Source organism: Schistocerca americana, chromosome X, assembly GCF_021461395.2.
Source record: "Schistocerca americana isolate TAMUIC-IGC-003095 chromosome X, iqSchAmer2.1, whole genome shotgun sequence".
In the NCBI taxonomy this organism is placed as follows: domain Eukaryota; kingdom Metazoa; phylum Arthropoda; class Insecta; order Orthoptera; family Acrididae; genus Schistocerca; species Schistocerca americana.
This window is the reverse complement of record NC_060130.1, coordinates 596,866,981-596,885,253: the sequence shown is the minus strand read 5'-3', so window position 1 is coordinate 596,885,253 and position 18,273 is coordinate 596,866,981. Positions and strand designations below refer to the sequence as shown.

Sequence of the window (18,273 nt, the reverse complement as noted above, 5' to 3'; positions counted from 1 at the left end):
TTTTCTAAGCCATTAACAGATGTCCCTAACTTCATTAATGGCAATTGTTTTCTACAGTTTTAGTTGTCACACTTGTTTCTGTTGGTATGTGTGCCGTCACAAACTTACCCCTATAACCCACAGAAATAATTTTTTTCTCTTTCTAATGGCTAAAGAATTTTTTTGTAAAACTGATCGCTTATACCGAATGGTCTGCACATACGAGTATAGCTTAAATATATCAACTTACCTTCAGGTAATCAAGTCTTCAAATTTATCCACACTAGCAGAAAGTTTCCAAGAAATCTACAAACATGTTTTTTCATCTGCAATCAAAGTGGCTTTGTGACCATTTCAAGTGTAATGCAGGCACTTGTAGCATCCCTCACTAATGACAACAGAATGCAGTAACACGCTGCAGCAGGCTGTAAGTTGAAGGTTAACTGGAGCTATGATATTTAAGAACAAAAGCTTGAGCGAGCTGTTGTCACAAAATTATACCTAAACCACAATGTTTCCCAGTTTTACGGTAAGGAAAAGTGCCTACTTTGTCTGCAGAGAAGCCAGCATGCGTTTTTTTCTGCTTTGTTCCGTGAGTCTGAGTGTAGTGCAAGTAATGTAATTAGATTTCGTAAGGAAAAGATGTAACACAGGACGTATACGAATGAGCAATAGAGATGACAGTAGAAGCGAAGGAAATGAAAGTAGCTTTAAGATGTGTTATAGTAATGAAAAATTTTGAAATTCGTTTGTAATGTGCATCATAAAGTCGCATGTTTAAATTAACAGCGAAAAAGCTTGTACAACATCTATGTGACTACTGTGCAATTCACACTTAGTGCCTGCGAGAGTGTTCATCGAACCACTTTAGTGACTACCGACACATTGCTTCGTTTTTATACCGACAAAGACCTCCACAGTTTCTTAAACGGCGCTTACGATTTAGAATATACTTTGATGGTCAGGAGTAATAGATATTCGTTTTTTATAATAATTTTAATACAAAATTTTATGAGGTTTGTTTATAATATTTTCGAGATATTACAATTGTTATATACAAATACTTCGATTCATAAATAAAAAATACATAATATATATTTAGCACACACTGATTAGCCAGTTTTAATACATGTATTCAACAAAAATGCAATGGTTCATCAAATTTAAGTGATGAAGTGACTGCTCCTTCTGTAATTTATGTACAAATACTGATATTAATATCACTTTAAATGATTATAAGGCATCAACATGCCTGATACCAGAAGGATATTGCACATATTGTACAATGATAATATTATTTTAGCCAGTTCTAGCACCATGAACCACTTACATCCTTTTTTTGTGCCAGAAAGAACATAACATTTGTTGTTCATCTTTGGCATTACACACTTTTAACACTCATTCTATTAAATGACTATTTACATACTGAAAATAAGTTTCAGTAACCACGCATAACTTAGCTGCAGCAGTGTTTCAGTGTTCCCATACGGTGAAGTCTCGCAATAACATGCTAAATTTCAAAATGGCCTGACCTCAACTGATATGAATGTACAGAATTGCCTATTATATAATGATGTTTGTCCTGTAGACTATAATGAGTTGCTGATTGAGTTCTCTACTGGATTGAAGTCTTATATAAGGAGCATAATTCTTCTGTGCACTAAATACATAGTTTTTATCTCACTCTACATATCACAATATTTAAAGTAATTAGCATGGCAGTAAATGTCACAAGGCATACTGAGCACACAGAAATTTACTTCAAATGTTTCCAAACACCGTATTTAATTTTTAACTGTTGCGTTATGAAACCGGTCCTGTGAGTGAAATTTACCGTAATGCGAGAAACCTAATAGCGCCAAAATCATATTTTCCTGGATGCGCTCTTCATATTTCTGTTACCTAGTGGATCTTCTAGTAGCAGCTCTTAATGAAAAGGTGCTTTAATCGAATGAAATCGTTATTAAGGTGAGAATTTATTAATGCACACAATACTGATTTCAAATAGTTCTGTATAAACCAAACTGTGGCAGATCTGATTACAAAAATTCCTAAATTCTTTTCCTCAATATTCTGACCAATATCTATTTTAAATACTTGAAGGTATTTGTGTTTTGGACAGATACTTAAGTGGATAAATAGTATACTCAGTCATAGCTCCTACATCAAAATACAGAAAATAAAAGTAAGCCATATTCAATCTGTAGACATAAATCACATGTAAACTAGTTGATGCACATTAAATGGATAAAGTGACGAATTGTATCCTTTACAAGGGACGTGAATATTTCAGATTTCCACGTTAAATACTGTTTACGATAATCACTGTTGATTATGTGGACAGTTAAAAAGTACGGCACGATTTCACTCAGAATTCCATTGCTGTACATTCTCTTTATGCACAATGTACTTGTGCTTGACAAAATGGAAGCCGATGCTGCCATATCCAAAATACGTTGTTCTGATATGGTTTTTTGGTTGCCCTCCTTTTGAATCGGCCCAGATTGTATTTTCCATATTTTTTAACGATTACTCACAAGGAGAGATCTTATTTTACATAATACTTATCGTAAATAATTACATTATATTACTTATCGTAAAATAGTTAAATTACCAGCAATTAAATTTAATGACTGTTGCGTGAAGTGTTCGTGCAGTTAAAATAACCAGTCTTATTTTCACAAAAAGAAAAATTTAGATGCTCGTGACTGTCTTAGTTACAGAAATTCAATTAAAACAAACCAAAAATAATAAAAAAAGAATTTTAAAAACTTGTGAACTCCTGTAGAACATGAATGTATACGTTTCATCTTCGTAACGCTCAACACAGATTTTCACCCCAAGTCCTATGTCTGTCCGATTGTGAATATTCGACTGCAGCACAGGTAACTGACAACAATTATGGTGTGGTTACCACCGTTAAGTGGAACACTATTTAGTAAAACACTGCTTACAGCTTCTTTAAAGTACTACACAAACGGTGCACCAATTGACGCAAAAGGCACAGTTCATGTAAATACATATGAGCTTGTGGTTTCTTTGAGAAACCCATGTAACGTTAAAAGTTTGTAACAGTCGCCACTGCTGCCAAGTGTTTTATGCTTCTGCTACGTACTTGTAAATTTGTTGCCTGAGTGAAATGGAGATGAAATATGTGAATGATAAATATTTTGCATACACACATCTATTGAAGTTTCATAATGAACTCGTGAATTAGGAATTTCCGTCTTGGAGCCAGAGTGATCTGAAACAGAAACAGATATAACGTATTTTATTGCCAAGTGTCCATGAAACATACACTGTACATCACATAAAACTCTGAAAGAAGTTAAATAGCTAGTTATGTATATCTTCTGGCAATTATGTGTATAGAGCAGTTTCACTAGGGGTGCAAATAGTAGGCAAGCTGAATGCTACATACAGGGTGAACCATACCGTCAATGAACAGAGATTGTGCACGGACTAGCCGTCCTCTAGCTACCAAAGAAGCAGTTTCAGAAGCTATACATCAAGAACCTCAGTAGAATAACCATTATGGATTCTTCACAGACAGAGGCTGTGTTTCCAACATGATGGTGCACGTGGTACATCCGCTTACTTTGGAAGAAACGTGCGACGATAGTTAAGCAGAGCCTTTTCCGGGAAATGGATCGGTTGTGGAGGTTCTGTTTCATGGCCTCCGCGTTCGCCTGACCTAAGTCTTTTGGATTTGTTCTTGTAGGGACACATCAAGGACCATATCTGTTCTACTCTGCCCGTGAATGTGGAAGAACTGGTAGGGCACTTCCTTGTTGCCTTGTAGCGGTATAGATGCAGCAATGCTGAGAAGAGTTCACAGACGCATGATCCAACGGATCGCAAAATGTTAGGAGATCCACGGAGTTCGCAGTGAGTATCTGATCTGAAGACTATGTACGTTTTGCGAAAAATATATTGTCACTCATTGTGCATTTACCACCTGTGGACGCAGACCGAGTAGGACTCGAGCAGCGGCAGTCAGTCAGGCTGAAGACGCCAAAGTCTTGCTTGTGTTGTGCGTAAAAATTCATAACTAACATTGTGCCTCCTGGTCTCTGTTGATAGCCGTGTAGACTGTATAAGGAACGGTTTCTGTAGAGTCGTACTACGTAGTTTTCGAATTCTGAATTGTCTGTGGTCCACAGTATCGTTTTGTATTTTTCTGCTCTGTGTTGATGTCGATGCCGCGCTTTCGTCTGCTACCTGTATATTTTTTAGCCCACATCTCGCGCTCTACATAGTTTTGGCATTGAGAATTTCGGTGATAGCGATGTTTTCGATGCCCTAGAAAAAGAAATCGTCGATTAAAATTCGGATGAGAAAGCTGATGATATCGATATTGGTCCAGATTTCTGTATGTCTGAGTATTCTGGTAGATAATAAATAAAATAAAATAATGTAGTGAAGCGTTTGAAATACTGTATTGTCTAAATGAACATTCGTAGAACAACATTGACAGGAAGAGTATCAAAAAAATCGCACCCAACATGTATCTGCAAAGCGTGTGCCGTTGTCAATAAGAGCCAGAAGGAACAAAAAAAGTGCGAAAAGAAATATCCAGATGGTGTCCAAATTGTGCTGTAGCTCTGTGTACCTGGATGCTTCAAAACATAGTATATTCAGGCAGATTAAATGTAATAAAGGTGTGTACATGCTTGTCTTCGGAATAAAAACATGATAATTAAAACATTTCGTACGTTACCTAATTTTAATATTTCCAATCAGATTTTTAAGATTAGATTAACTAAGTTTTATCATTTAAAATGAAACATCATACACAATTTTCTGTATGTCCATGTTATCACAGGTGTTTGTGGGACCTCGGCTGTTCAGTAGAAAACGTCAAATCAAACACCTTTCGGTCGTCTAAATTTCCAGATTTTTATTTTATTGGACTATCAGTTTCAACAATATATTACGCCATCTTCAGGGCCCCTGACCGACGCGTAGGAAGACTCCCTCATTTGGTCCAGTCAAAATAGAGGCCACCATTCAAAGACTGTTACCCACAGATGGTCTACGGATACGTCTTTGAATGCTGGCCCCTGTTTTGACTAGACCAACGGTGGGAATCTTCCTACGCGTAGATCAGATGGCCTGAAGATGGCGTAATATATCGCCGAAACTGATAGCACTTTGGAAATTTAGACGAATGAAAGGTGTTGGATTTGACATTCACACACTCAATTACTGCGTTCACAGTTACAAAGCAATGATTTTCGAAAAAAATGTTAAAAAATCAGTCCAGATGCTCCATACAGAGTGACTCAGGCCAGTCCCGAACGTGTTAAAATATGATAACTGGCCGCTCGTACTGAATATAATTACTATGTTTAACATTTCCACAATTATAAGTTTTGTAGCTATTTGCGTCCTATGACAGGTAATTTATTTTTGTCTCGTTATTATTCTCCATAAATATTTATGACATGTCTGGCCATTACGTGTTATATTGAGCGTCCAAAAAACTGTAGTTGTAGGATATGTTTCATTTAAGAAACAGTGCATACGAGTAAAAGCAATTTGACTCTTCTCGAATAGTATACAGTTACTTGTACGGGAAGTCCCCCAAGAGACATTTCTAGAAAACTGCAGAAAAATTCTTTATAACCAGTTTCAAAACGATGGAGCACAACAATCAGTCGTCTGTCGCAGTTCATTCACGACTGAATGAACTGTGACAGAAGCCCGAACAACAGGGGACTGACATACTAGGACATTATTGAAACTATGAAATAATGCACTGATAATGGCTAGGCACTAGCCGAAATCTAGATTTGCTTTAATAAAACTTGAAAGGAAAGGGTGGCTGACTGCAGTGCTCCATCATTTTGAAAGTCGTATCACATTCGTTGAGTGCATCCACATTCCTAATGGAAGGTAACTTGATTAATAACCAGTGTCGCTGAATTAAATAGTCCGTAATGTCCGCGTATCTGGTGTTGAGTCATGAGTGCGTAAGTGGCTCGTAGCTGTTCTGTTTTGCAGTCTGATTCGATTCCAGTCTGGTCGTAGTGTATCTTCTAGTGGTATTTCTGGAGGTGCCGTGCAGGTGACAAGGGCCAATCTTTTACGGACTAATGGCCACGCTTTGTTTTAATCGATGAACGTGAAGCGGTTTTCTAGGGTATCTCATAGATCAGATGACACTTATTGCAATATGGGTCTGGTGTCGCTCCGATTCGACATAGGTTCTTTCCAAGTTGATCTTATGATATGCAGCCAGTACATGGGCATACTGCCTGTGCTTTGTTACTAATAGGACTGCTGTTAGGCGAAGGCAAAGAAGTACGCTGTTCAGGTTGTCGGGACTTTCCAGACCACATCACGTGATGTTCTATGTGTGGTCTCGGGAATCTACCCTATAGACTGCACGATCAGGTATCGTGTCACGGCGTATTGGCTCAAGATGGGAAGACTGAACAAGATAATTGTCATAACGGGGTTACATATAAGAGATAAACGCCACTTAAAGAGGAGGCGGTCAGTTAACTGGCAACAGGAATGGGATAGCAGGAGATAAGGGCACGATATTTTATACGTTATTCCTCAAAATCAGCGAACGGTTAGGAATAAGACATATCGACCCAAGCAGAGGCGTAATCCACTTCCTGACAACATAGCCCTTACCCAGTGCTTTTACACTGCTTGAATCACAGTGAAGCGAAGAATCCACTTGTGGGGAGAGAGGATCCTCGAGAATGTCGTCGTACACTGCACGTTTCTCATAAAGACAAGACGACTAGAACAAACTTACGAGGACTTGTACAACGGGATTATAGATGAAGCAGCATTGACATAAATCGATAGTACGGTAGACTCGATCTCAAAGGCCTTGTACCTTCAGTATATAACAGAACGACGAAATAGGCCTGACATTACACCCAGGGCACAGCAGTCAAATAAGATGGCGAAAGTGATCCAAGCAACAATACAGACGATGATGACAAATTCCGTGATCAATTCACCTAGTACGCAAACCGTGACAGGTTATTGTACCGCATCGAAAAGCACAGGCGAAGGAGCTCTTGAAAAGAGAGAGTATTGGGCGAATCGATTGGCCTGCACGTTACCCCAACTTAAATCCCATGGAGAACGTGTGGTATGTGTTGGGAGACGTTCTATAGTACGTCCACATGCACCAACGACCATACAGCAGTCATCAACCACGCTGGTGGAGGAATGGAACGCAATGTCACAAGAACTCCTTACCAACCATGTGACTAGCATAGGAGCGCGTCGCAGAGCAAGCACTGACGTCCATTTATTAAGAATCATGTCTAGGGGACCATCATGAATCGCGGTGACTTCAGAATAATTATCGTCTTCGAATAAAAGTGACCTTTCTGTTCGTCTCATTGCATATTTCTTTTGGTTATCCTCTGTGCTATTCGTTGAGGTGACAAAAGTCCTGTGATAGCGATATGCACATATACAGATGCCGGTAGTATTGCGTGCACAAAGTATAAAAGAGCAGTGCATTGACGGGCACGATGGGAATTAGCAGACGGTGAACGCAGAATGGTAGTTGGAGCTTGACTCATGGGACATTCCATTTCGGAAATTGTTAGGGAATTCAATATTCCGAGATCCACAGTGTCTAGAGTGTGCTGAGAATACCAAATTTCAGGCGTTACCTCTCACTATGGAGAACGCAGTGGCCGATGACCTTCACTTAACGACCGAGACCAGTGGCGTTTGTGTAGATTTGTCAGTGCTAGCAGATAAGCAACACTGCGTGAAATAACTGCAGACATCAGTGTAGGACATACGACGAGCAGACGACCGACTCAAGTGCCTTTGCTGACAGCACTACGTCGCCTTCAGCGTCCGTCCTGAGCTCGTGACCGTATGTATTGGACACTAGACGACCGGGAAACCGTGGCCTGGTCAGATGAGTCCCGATTTCAGTTGGTGAGAGCGGATGTTAGGGTTCGAGTGTGACGCAGACCTCACGAATCCATAGACCCGAGTTGTCACCAAAGCACCGTGCAAGCTGGTGGTAGGTCCATAATGGTGTGGGCTCTGTTTATTTGGAATGGACTGGGTCCTCTGGTCAAGCTGAACCGATCATTGACTGGAACTGGTAATGTTCGGCTATTTGGACACCATTTGCAGCCATTCATGGACTTCATCCTCCCTAACAACGATGTCTTGTCACTGGGCCACAACTGTTCGCGATTGGTTTGCAGAACATTCTGGACAGATCGAGCGAATGATTTGTCCCCCTACATCGCTCAACGTGAATCCCGTCGAATATTTATGGGACATAGTCGAGATGTCAGTTTGTGCACAAAATCCTGCACCGTCAACACTTTCGCAATTATGGACGGTATTAGAGGCAGCATGACTCAATATTTATGCGGGGGGCTTCCAAGGACTAACTGACTCCATGCCACGGCGAGTTGCTGCACTACGCCGAGCAAAAGGAGGTCCAACACGATATTAGGAAATATCCCCTGACTTTTGTCACCTCAGTATACGATAAGAGTGCGGTGCCCCATTAGACGCGCCGGCCAGAGTGGCCGAACGGTTCTAGGCGCTACAGTCTGGAACCGCGCGACCGCTACGGTCGCAGGTTCGAATCCTGCCTCGGGCATGGATGTGTGTGATGTCCTTAGGTTGGTTAGGTTTACGTATTTCTAAGTTCTAGGGGACTGATGACCTCAGCAGTTAAGTGCCATAGTGCTCAGAGCCATTTGAACCATTTGAACCCCATTAGACGCGACATGTTTCACAAGGTTGACTCGCATGGATCCATCCCCGTTAGGAACGTTAAAGTGAGCATTCGTGGTCCACTGCTTCTGTCGAACTTGAAACACTTCACCATAGTTTAATGCGCCAATTAAATCTTCTCATCTAGAATATCAGATGGTTAAGTTGTACACGCGAATAGCGCGTACACCCAATCTCGACCCAGACGCAGTCTTTACTCATCTCTCCCAACGAGTTCTTAAAATCTACCCATTTGCATTATACATTACTGTTTGACGGAGTTCATCTTTACAAATACCCATTTTCAAGAAATCAAATTGCAATCCTGATACAGCGATACCGATAGTCGTCACAAACCAGTCATCTATCTCACTAGGTCTTGGGTTAGTACTGCCAAATAGAAACCCAAACCTCAACGTATTCCTTCGCATGGATGATGATTAGCTGAAGCGCGTTACTTATGAGTTGTCTTCAGTCACCTCACTAGTGTCACCTGTCGTTCCATTGGCTGCCAGTGATGGCGTTCAGCACAAGCAACAGCACGCGATCTGGTGTGCACAGCGCTGCTGCGTTCGTGACGACTGAATGGAAATGCTAGCGTTATAAGTGATTAAAGTGTTGCCCAAATGTTTTGCTTTGACACCCATTTTCTAGCGAAAATATGCGTGGCGTGAAATTTAGTTACAGGCATTTTTGTACCGTATGCAACGAAAAGCACTGCGACGTCCGAGAGCGGCAATTTTGGTTCACGCTGTGTATGTATTGCTATGTTAAATTTACGAGCAGTGATCTACAGGCCTTGATGTATATGTATACACTACCTGATCAAAAGTATCTGGACACCAATGTGTAAGGTGGAATTGACCTATATGACACGAGAGACAGACTCGCCAGCATAAATGGATGCGGGGATTATTGTGCTGCCAGTAGAGATGCAGTAACAACAGATTATATCCGTCAGGAGAGATCAGTGACTTCAAATGTAGACTAGTCATTGGGTGTAACCTACGTAACAATGCGTCGCGGAGATCTCAACCATTCTATTGCTGCCAAAGTCTATAGTTGGTGGCTGGTGGCGTGATTGTGAAGCAAAAACGCTAAGGAACAGCCTCGGTTTAACCAAGACCAGGCAGACTCATGTACTGATGGAAAGGGTCCATCGAGCATTGTTGAGAGTTGCTGAAAAAAAACCCCATGAAATCAGCCAAAGAAATCACTCGTTGAGTTCCAAAGCGCTAGCAGCACTCCAAGTAGTACAATGACTACGCGTATGGAGTACAATTGTCGAGCAGTTCCTCATAATGCCGTATTTCTGAGGTCAATGCTAAGCGACGCTTGAGGTAGTGTAAGGAACGACGTGACCGGAGAGTGGATGATTGGAAATGAATGATTTGGAGCTACGAATCAAGCTGTACCCTCTGACATTCCGATGGAATGTTTTGATTTCGGCGAGTGCCTCGAGAACTTTACTTGTTATTATGTGTAGTGCCAACCTGAAGTACGGAGGAGGTGGTTTTATAAGCTGGAGGTGGTTTTCTTGATTAGAGTGTGGTACCATATTGCGCTTTAGCAAATGCTAAACTTGGAAGGGTATGAACACTTTTAAAGCTTCTTTACTACGCATAGTAGAGGGGGGGATGATAGTTTTTATCAGCATTACAATTCACCCCATCACAAAACATCATCTATAAGACAAGGGTTTATGGAAGCTAACGTTCCCCAAATGGACTGGTCTGTCCAGAGCCCTGACCTGAACGCAGTGGAATACGTTTGGGATGAATTAGAACGTCGACATCGCGCCAGATTCCAGTGTACACCATCAGTACCTTCTCTGGTTTCTGCTCTTGACGAAGAATGGGCTGCCATTCCTCCACATACATTGAGACACTACATTGAAAGTGTCCCCGCACAGTTGTTCAAGCCGTAATAAAGGCGAATGGTAGGCGCACCACCTGTTGATGTCTACTGATAGGTGTCCGGTTACTTTTGATCAGATAGCTTATATATTTTGCGTAAGCGTATCATTCAAGCTTGTTTAATTCATAAGCCAGTAAAATAGACGAAATAGATACGTTTTGAGTCAAATGTCTGCTTTTTAATGGAGGCAATAAAAGTGTTAGTATACATACATGTCGCTTTCAGTGAACATTTAGCTTCACGATAATGGAATACGTAGGTGAACAGTCTTATTGTAACTTATTTCCTGAATTCATGATATTTCACAATCGTTAACCACAAAAATTGAAGTTGCATCAGTACACTCACCTCAGAGATGCTGCTGATTCACTCAGCTTTCTTCACAGTTTGAGTCTTCTTGTACGCTTGCATGTAGAAGTCGTAGAATAGACCGAAGAAAATGGCAGAGTGGACAAGGAGGAAAGCAGCTATCAGTTTCGGATAGCCGCAGTCAATGAAAAGAACTTGCGCTGAATGTATAAACACAAGGGTGAACTGGGCCTGTAAGAGAAAACAGAAGTAAGGAAACTGTTTAATGCACCGAATAAAACCTGGAGGTCAGTCCATTCAGTGATCGTCACTCCATAACCTTAGATTCATATGGTATTTATTGTCTTCTCGCATTTAATTTGTTAGTAAGGAAAAGACTATCATTAGCTTCATATGATTTACTGTTTAGTATAGCCTTGCGTGTGCATTCCATACTGCAGTCTATGCTAGGCGAGAGATTTTTTTTAAAGTTAGAGCAAAGTTTTTATGTACACTTAGTTTCTAATACACAGGACTCCGAGAAAAACTGCGAAAAACTCGCGAATGTATTTGCTAACGACTGTCAGATTATGATATTCCTGCCGAAATTGTTAGATAATTTTATAGAAACTTTTTCTAGAACGATACGCTTTTCCAACAAAATTGCGTTTCAGGACACTTGGAAATCTTGTTTGGAAGCACAGATGAATGTATCCAGTGTTATTCTCCTTTCAACAGAAGGAGTAAAAATTTAACTGGAACCAACGTTTCTTAGGAATATTGAATAAAATAATGTATTGTCATAAAAGACAAGTGTGACAGTAATACTAAAATGAATTGTTTTTGTCTTGGTAATTCGTGTGTTGCTCTGTTGCGTGCACACACAGTTACGATTGTCCAGCAGACGAGTAAGTGACAATACTAGAAATGTCAATACGAGGAGGGTAGATCAAAATATAGATCGAAAATCGAGAATTTTATGTTAAAGGGTGGGATTTGAAAGAAAGACATGGTATTAATAAAGTGGAATTCGCAGATTGGAACGAAGAAGTACCGAAAGGAGAAGAAGAAAAAGGGAAGTCATGGGAAGAGAGAAAAAAACGGAGGAGAGATTGCAAGAAAAAAGTGAGTTTTCATGTTGGAGAAGGACGAAAACATCTAAGTCGTTATAACAGTCTGCCCGTAATATGGGAGAAAACTCAATGTTGACTGCGTCTGATCTGTACACTGTTTCAACGAAGTGCACTGACTATAGAACTTGTGTGTCGTCTCTGATATCGGTTTCTTGTAAAGATATTTTTTTCACTAACTGATTAAACCATACCGTACAGGAAGGTGACTTTTTAGCGCAGGCGCACTGAACTACGTGGGTGGTGCATTATCTGAACTATTTCGACATCGATGAACACGTGAATGTGTTGAAGCTGTGCAGGCGAGAATTTCTCCAACATGTTATCGCTGTATACCTGCGTAACCTCCACAAGCTCATTGGATTCTGTTGTTCTCTTTGTTCCAGACTTACGTATTTATTCTTTGGTTCGTTTTTCCGAAAGTTTTTGACATATTTCTTGCTGGCTGAACTATTTCCTGATCTCATGGATCGTCTCCACGTGTAAGATACAAACAGTGACAGTCAACCGTTAGAACAGCGTGTTTTCCATGTTTATCTTGACGCCATTAAGAGGCACCGTTTTCTATATACCTTCCCACTCTTGATCAAGATTGGCTGGTTTGATGTTTAAAGCGACTAAATTACTAAGGTCATCAGTCCCTGTTGATCAAGAGAAAGGCCCAGTCAGATATTTCGTTTGTCATGGACGAAAAAGTAATATTTTCTTTCATTTACCGTGAGAAGCGTTTACGTCCTGTCTATTGCCAAAACTTACAAACGGATTTACAATTCCAAATAAGTCCACTTTCAAAGACCAAACGTATTTCTCTTTCATTGATGTTTGCCAGGTATACTGACGAAAAAAGAGTCCATGCCCTCGCAATCAGATTTTTATCTTTTTGGTTCATCTGCTTACTTTTAGCAGTCTAGCTTTCATTTCATTAAGGTCTGACCTTCTGTGGCTGGTCTTTTACAGCTGCAGATTTGAATACATGAATAAAGGAATCTCATATCTACAACTGACAGAAAGGAAGGTCCAGTCAAATGTTTTGATGGTAAGGGTCCCGAAAATGAATTGTAAGGTCCTAAAGGTCCTAAAAATACATTTTTGTCCGGTTTATCTACTTCGAGGAATCATTGCAGAGGTTGAACAAAATTATGGATCACGCAAGCTTGAACATAAATGCAGATGCTAGCCAAGTCAGCAGGTTGCGCTGCTGTATTTGACCACAGACGGCACCTGTGCAGTGTCCTCAATACTTTGCAAGTGTCCATAGTGGTCGGAAAAATTTTCTATGTAGTTGTGTGACAATTATGTCGGACCAAAGTGAATTTGGACGCGGGCAAATAGTCGGTGGTTGTATGGTGGGTGCCTCCGTAAACAAGATAGCCGAAGCGTATGGTGTTTCAAAAGGTACCGCATCGAAGATTTATGCCGCATACAATGAAAGCGGAAAAGGCATACAACGAAAGCGGAAAAATGTCTTCCGCTAAGTCAAAATGGGGACGAAAACGTGTGTTTGTTGATCGTGACAGACGGTCATTGAAGAGGAGTTTCACAAAAAATAAGGGGGAGACAGCTGCAAAAGTCGCTGGGGAACTGAATGTCGCTCACGAACCCTGTCAGCCGGCCGCTGTGGGCGAGCGGTTCTAGGCGCTTCAGTCTGGAACCGCGTGACCGCTACGGTCGCAAGTTCGAATCCCGCCTCGCGTATGGATGTGTGTGATGTCCTTAGGTTAGTTAGGTTTAAGTAGTTCTAAGTTCTAGGGGACTGATGACCTCAGATGTTATGTCCCGTAGTGCTCAGAGCCATTCGAACCCTGTTAGCATCAAAACAAAGCGAACAGAGCTCCAACCCACTCATTAGTGTTGTGAATGTCCGTAACAGGAAAACGTTGTACCAAAGCCATAGAACCTGGACTACTGAGCGATGGAAGAAAGTAATTTGGTCGGATGAGTCTCGTTGCACACTGTTTCCAAGTTCTGACCGAGTTTACGTCTCAAGAGTGAAACATAGCGGAGGTTTGGTGATGATTTGGGGAGCCATATCGTGGTATTCCAAGGGTCTCATGTTTACTTTGCAAGGTTGCATTACTGCCAAGGATTATGTGACCATTTTAGCTGATCAGGTCCATCCCATGGTACAATATTTGTTCTTCGTGGTTATTCTGTGTTCCAAGGCGACAGAGCTCCTGTCCACACTGCTCGCTTTATCCGGTGCGGGTTTTGTGAGCACGAGGGTGAATTGTCGCATTTCCCTGGCCACCGCAGTGACCAGATATTATTATTATTGGGCCTTTTGTGCTCTACTTTGGAGAGAATGATGCGAGATCTCTACCCATCTCCATCATCGTTACCTGGACTTGCCGGTATTTTGCAGGAAGAATGGTATAATATTCCCTTGAAAACCATACATGGCCTGTATTTATCCATTATTAGGCGGCTGGAAGCTGTTTTGAATAGCACTGGTTTTCCTATACCGTATTAGGCATGGTAATGTGTTGTGTTTGTGGTGTTCCCATATTTTTGTCCACCCCCTATACGTTCTGCCAGTAAAAATGTCAGTGCGGCTGGGAGATTAAAGGACGAGAAAGTGGAAAGACTGAGGGGGAAAAAAATAATGGACAGAGGAAAAGTTGAAACCAATAGAGGGTTAGCTATCCCGTGATCCAGATTGCAGATTACGTTTATTTTGTTCCACATCATATGACACAGAAAAGAATTAATTTGCATTTTGGAGTACCTATCTTCCATCGTTAGTACAAATTACTGAATGGCGTCGAAGCTCTCGCGTTTTTTTTTTTTTTTTTTTTTTTTTTTTTTTTTTTTTTTTTTTTTTTTTTTTTTTTTTTAAATGTGGACTGCTTCCCTTTGCTCATGGTTGACCATTCCGTGAAAATGAGTTTGCCAGAATTTTATCTCCTAACATCTCCATGAAATGCGGAAGTAGTATTTACACGTAAAGGTGACTGAGGTCTTGCAATGATTCGGAAACGTGTAATAGAATCCATAAACTGAAAGGAGAAATGAAATTTGAAAATTATGAGCTTGTTACTGTGATTGAAAACCAATCTAGTACACAAGTGTCTAAGAACTACAATGGGTGGTCGATTTTGAGCTGAAAGGGTAAGAAAGTCACACAGTAAATTTAACTGTACCATATGGAAGGATATGGACAATCTATGGACAATAGAATTAAAACTGCTAAAACAAATTGCGGCTTTACATCTGGTTTTGTAAGATTTTCATTATGCCACTGAAGTCTGTGACAATGAAAATTGTTCATGTGGACTAAGACCGAAGACTGGCTCTGAGCACTATGGGACTTAACTTCTGAGGTCATCAGTCCCCTTGAACTTAGAACTACTTAAACATAACTAACCTAAGGACATCACACATATCCATGCCCGGGGCAGGATTCGAACATGCGACGTAGCGGTCGCGCAGTTCCAGACTGTAGTGCCTAGAACCGCTCGGCCACTCCGGCCGGCTAAGACCGAAGACCCAATGGTCTTAACATTGGTGGAGACCCTGGACCAGCACTCGGGAGAACCGAGAGTTAAATACCCATTCGGACCCTTCAGATTAAATTACCCCTGTTCTTCTGTAAATTTCCCCTGTTCTGATTGTAGATATGGATCATGCAACAAGCTATGGTCAGTATATTCAAATCGGCTAACCTCTGTATGTAGCGAGATTCCTCGCTCTTAGGCGGACAAATAAAATCTAGTTGCCGGTATGGAAACTGTGCCTCAGTCTCTCCCTTACGTGTTGAGTGACAGTCACTGAACTATCGGAGCAAATAGTCTGGAGCAAATACAGTCTGTACACACCACGTTCGTGTCGTTGCTAACCGTCAGCTGCTCTTGCAAAGTCTACAGGAAATACCATGCAGGAATGGCAGTCTCATGAGAAGAGGGTTACGAGAGGGAAAACGGTTAGACCACAACCTAAGAGACCGCATCCGAAGATATTCGATGGTTTAAACACTCCTGACATTTTAAAATGAAGCGCTGAACTGGAACACGAGTGGGGATTTCAGTTTCTATAGGGAAAGGGACAGCTTTGCTAGTACCACAAGCTAGTCAAGAAAATGAGATCATAGACGCAGGTTGAAGTTTTATGGTGATCCGTGACCTTAATTAGGTAACTTCGTGAAGGTAGGTGGTCGTGAAAGGTACAGACATGGGGTTAAATCTCCGCTCACCTAAAAGTTTTGTTATAAATGTTCTGCGGATCAAAACAAGTAAGGACAGGCACTTCAAGCAACAACTGATATGAGTTACTGAGCGCCACCATTAATTACCTCTGACGCGACCTGTTTCTCTAGTATTGCACAGATCTCCCAGATAGACTTTTCCACCTCTTGCGTTGAAAAGTCTGTGTTTTTGAATGGTGTTTTCAGTTTACTATGAAACAAAAATGGTCGTAAGGCTTTACTGGCCGCCTGTTGCAAATCTTTCTGTTTGAAGCCACTTCGCTGACTTTCGCATCTTTGAGATGAAGATGAAATGAAATGGTTAGGACAACGCAAACATCCAGTCCCTGAGCGAAGAAAATCTCCAACCTCCTGAAAATCGAAACCGGGTTCAAATGGTTCGCCGGCCGGTGTGGCCGTGCGGTTCTAGGTGCTTCAGTTTGGAACCGCGTGACCCCTACGGTCGCAGGTTCGAATCCTGCCTCGGACATGGATATGTGTGATGTCTTAGGTTAGTTAGGTTTAAGTAGTTCTAAGTTCTAGGGGACTGATGACCTCAGATGTTGAGTCCCATAGTGCTCAGAGCCATCAAATGGTTCAAATGGCTATGAGCACTATGGGACTTAACTTCTGAGGTCATCATTCCCCTAGAATTTAGAACTACTCAAACCTAACTAACCTAAGGACATCACACACAGCCATGTCCGAGGCAGGATTCGAACCTTGGACCGTAGCGGTCGTACGGTTCCAGACTGAAGAGCCCAGAACCGCTCGGCCACTCCGGCCGGCTCGAAACCGGGATCCCGTGATCTTGAGGTAGCGACTCTAACTACTATGGACTTCAATTTAGCGTTACACCTAAAATAAACAAACTGAGAAAACATGTACAGTTAGTGTAAAGCAAAAACAGACATAATGTCTTATGGGATAACAGCAATCAGTGATTTTATAATGTTACTTAAAATCCGTCTTGATTGCAAATTTTTTTTTATTCATATGACCGGTTTCGGTTCATTCAGAACCATCTTCAGATCTGATATTTCAGTTACAGGAGTAACCCGTCAAAATCCAGCAACTTTCACATGCTACGTCACATGTGAAAGTTGCTGGATTTTGACGGGTTACTCCTGTAACTGAAATATCAGATCTGAAGATGGTTCTGAATGAACCGAAACCGGTCATATGAATAGAAAAAAATTTGCAATCAAGACGGATTTTAAGTAACGTTAGTGTAAAGGTCTGCCTAGTGTGCAGTTTCATCGAAACTATTCAGTTATTCTTCACTATCTTTATTGATCTGGAATGTATTACTTGTAATGTATTTTGTGTACAGATTTTAGCAATGTAATTTTATGTTAGAAACGGTTATTACACTTTCTGAATCTGTTCATCTATAGCAGATGTGAAATATACTATCCATGGAAGTTCCGTTCGAAGCTGAAGCTACCCTACATGGTGCGCTGCAGTTTACACAAGGAAGAAGAAGCTCATGAAATATAACTTCACATTTACCTTCACTTGATATCGTGTTATACTTTCTCTTTTTTATAGTGTTGCAGAGCACTGAAGCTGTAGAGTGCGTTTGTGTACTTACAATGGCCTGTAAGTGTAATTTTCACACTGAAAAATTTTCATTTCACCTTTTCCTTATTTAAAAGTGCTATACGTGAACTGAAATTACTCTATGTCAGTGCAAATGAATTCCAGGCTACTCATGATATTTCAAACTAGTGAACTTACATGCATACGCGAAAATGTAATTGCTTTTATGTTTTTACTCCGTCTCTCATCAGCTAGAAGTTTAAATTAAGATTATACTGGCGAGTCATGCAGAGCATGAATGTTGTATCGAGAAATTTGTGAAGAGTAAATAGTGGCAAGTATGACGTAATTATAATGAGTAGTAAAATGAAAGAGAGACCGATCGAACAAAAGGAAGTAAACTGTTTATTATTTCAAAAGTAATCGCCATAGCTGTTAAGGGGAGCCGGAGGTGGTCAAATCCAAAAAATTACGATTTTTTTTTCTACCGAAAATTAATTGGAA

At 40.9% G+C, this 18,273-nt stretch overlaps 1 protein-coding gene across 2 annotated transcripts in view; it reads right to left on the bottom strand.

The window, feature by feature from the left end:
• Positions 1-1,000: 1,000 nt before the first annotated feature.
• Positions 1,001-18,273, bottom strand: part of LOC124554978 (elongation of very long chain fatty acids protein AAEL008004-like) — a 338,538-nt gene continuing 321,265 nt past the window's right edge. For both annotated transcript variants that reach the window (XM_047128717.1, XM_047128716.1), the window contains exons 9-10: positions 10,978-11,169; positions 1,001-3,223 (exon numbers count right to left, since the gene is read on the bottom strand). In XM_047128717.1, coding sequence (XP_046984673.1) covers positions 10,996-11,169 — 174 coding nt within the window. In that variant the 3' untranslated portion in view covers positions 1,001-3,223; positions 10,978-10,995. The remainder of the gene's footprint in view (positions 3,224-10,977; positions 11,170-18,273) is intronic.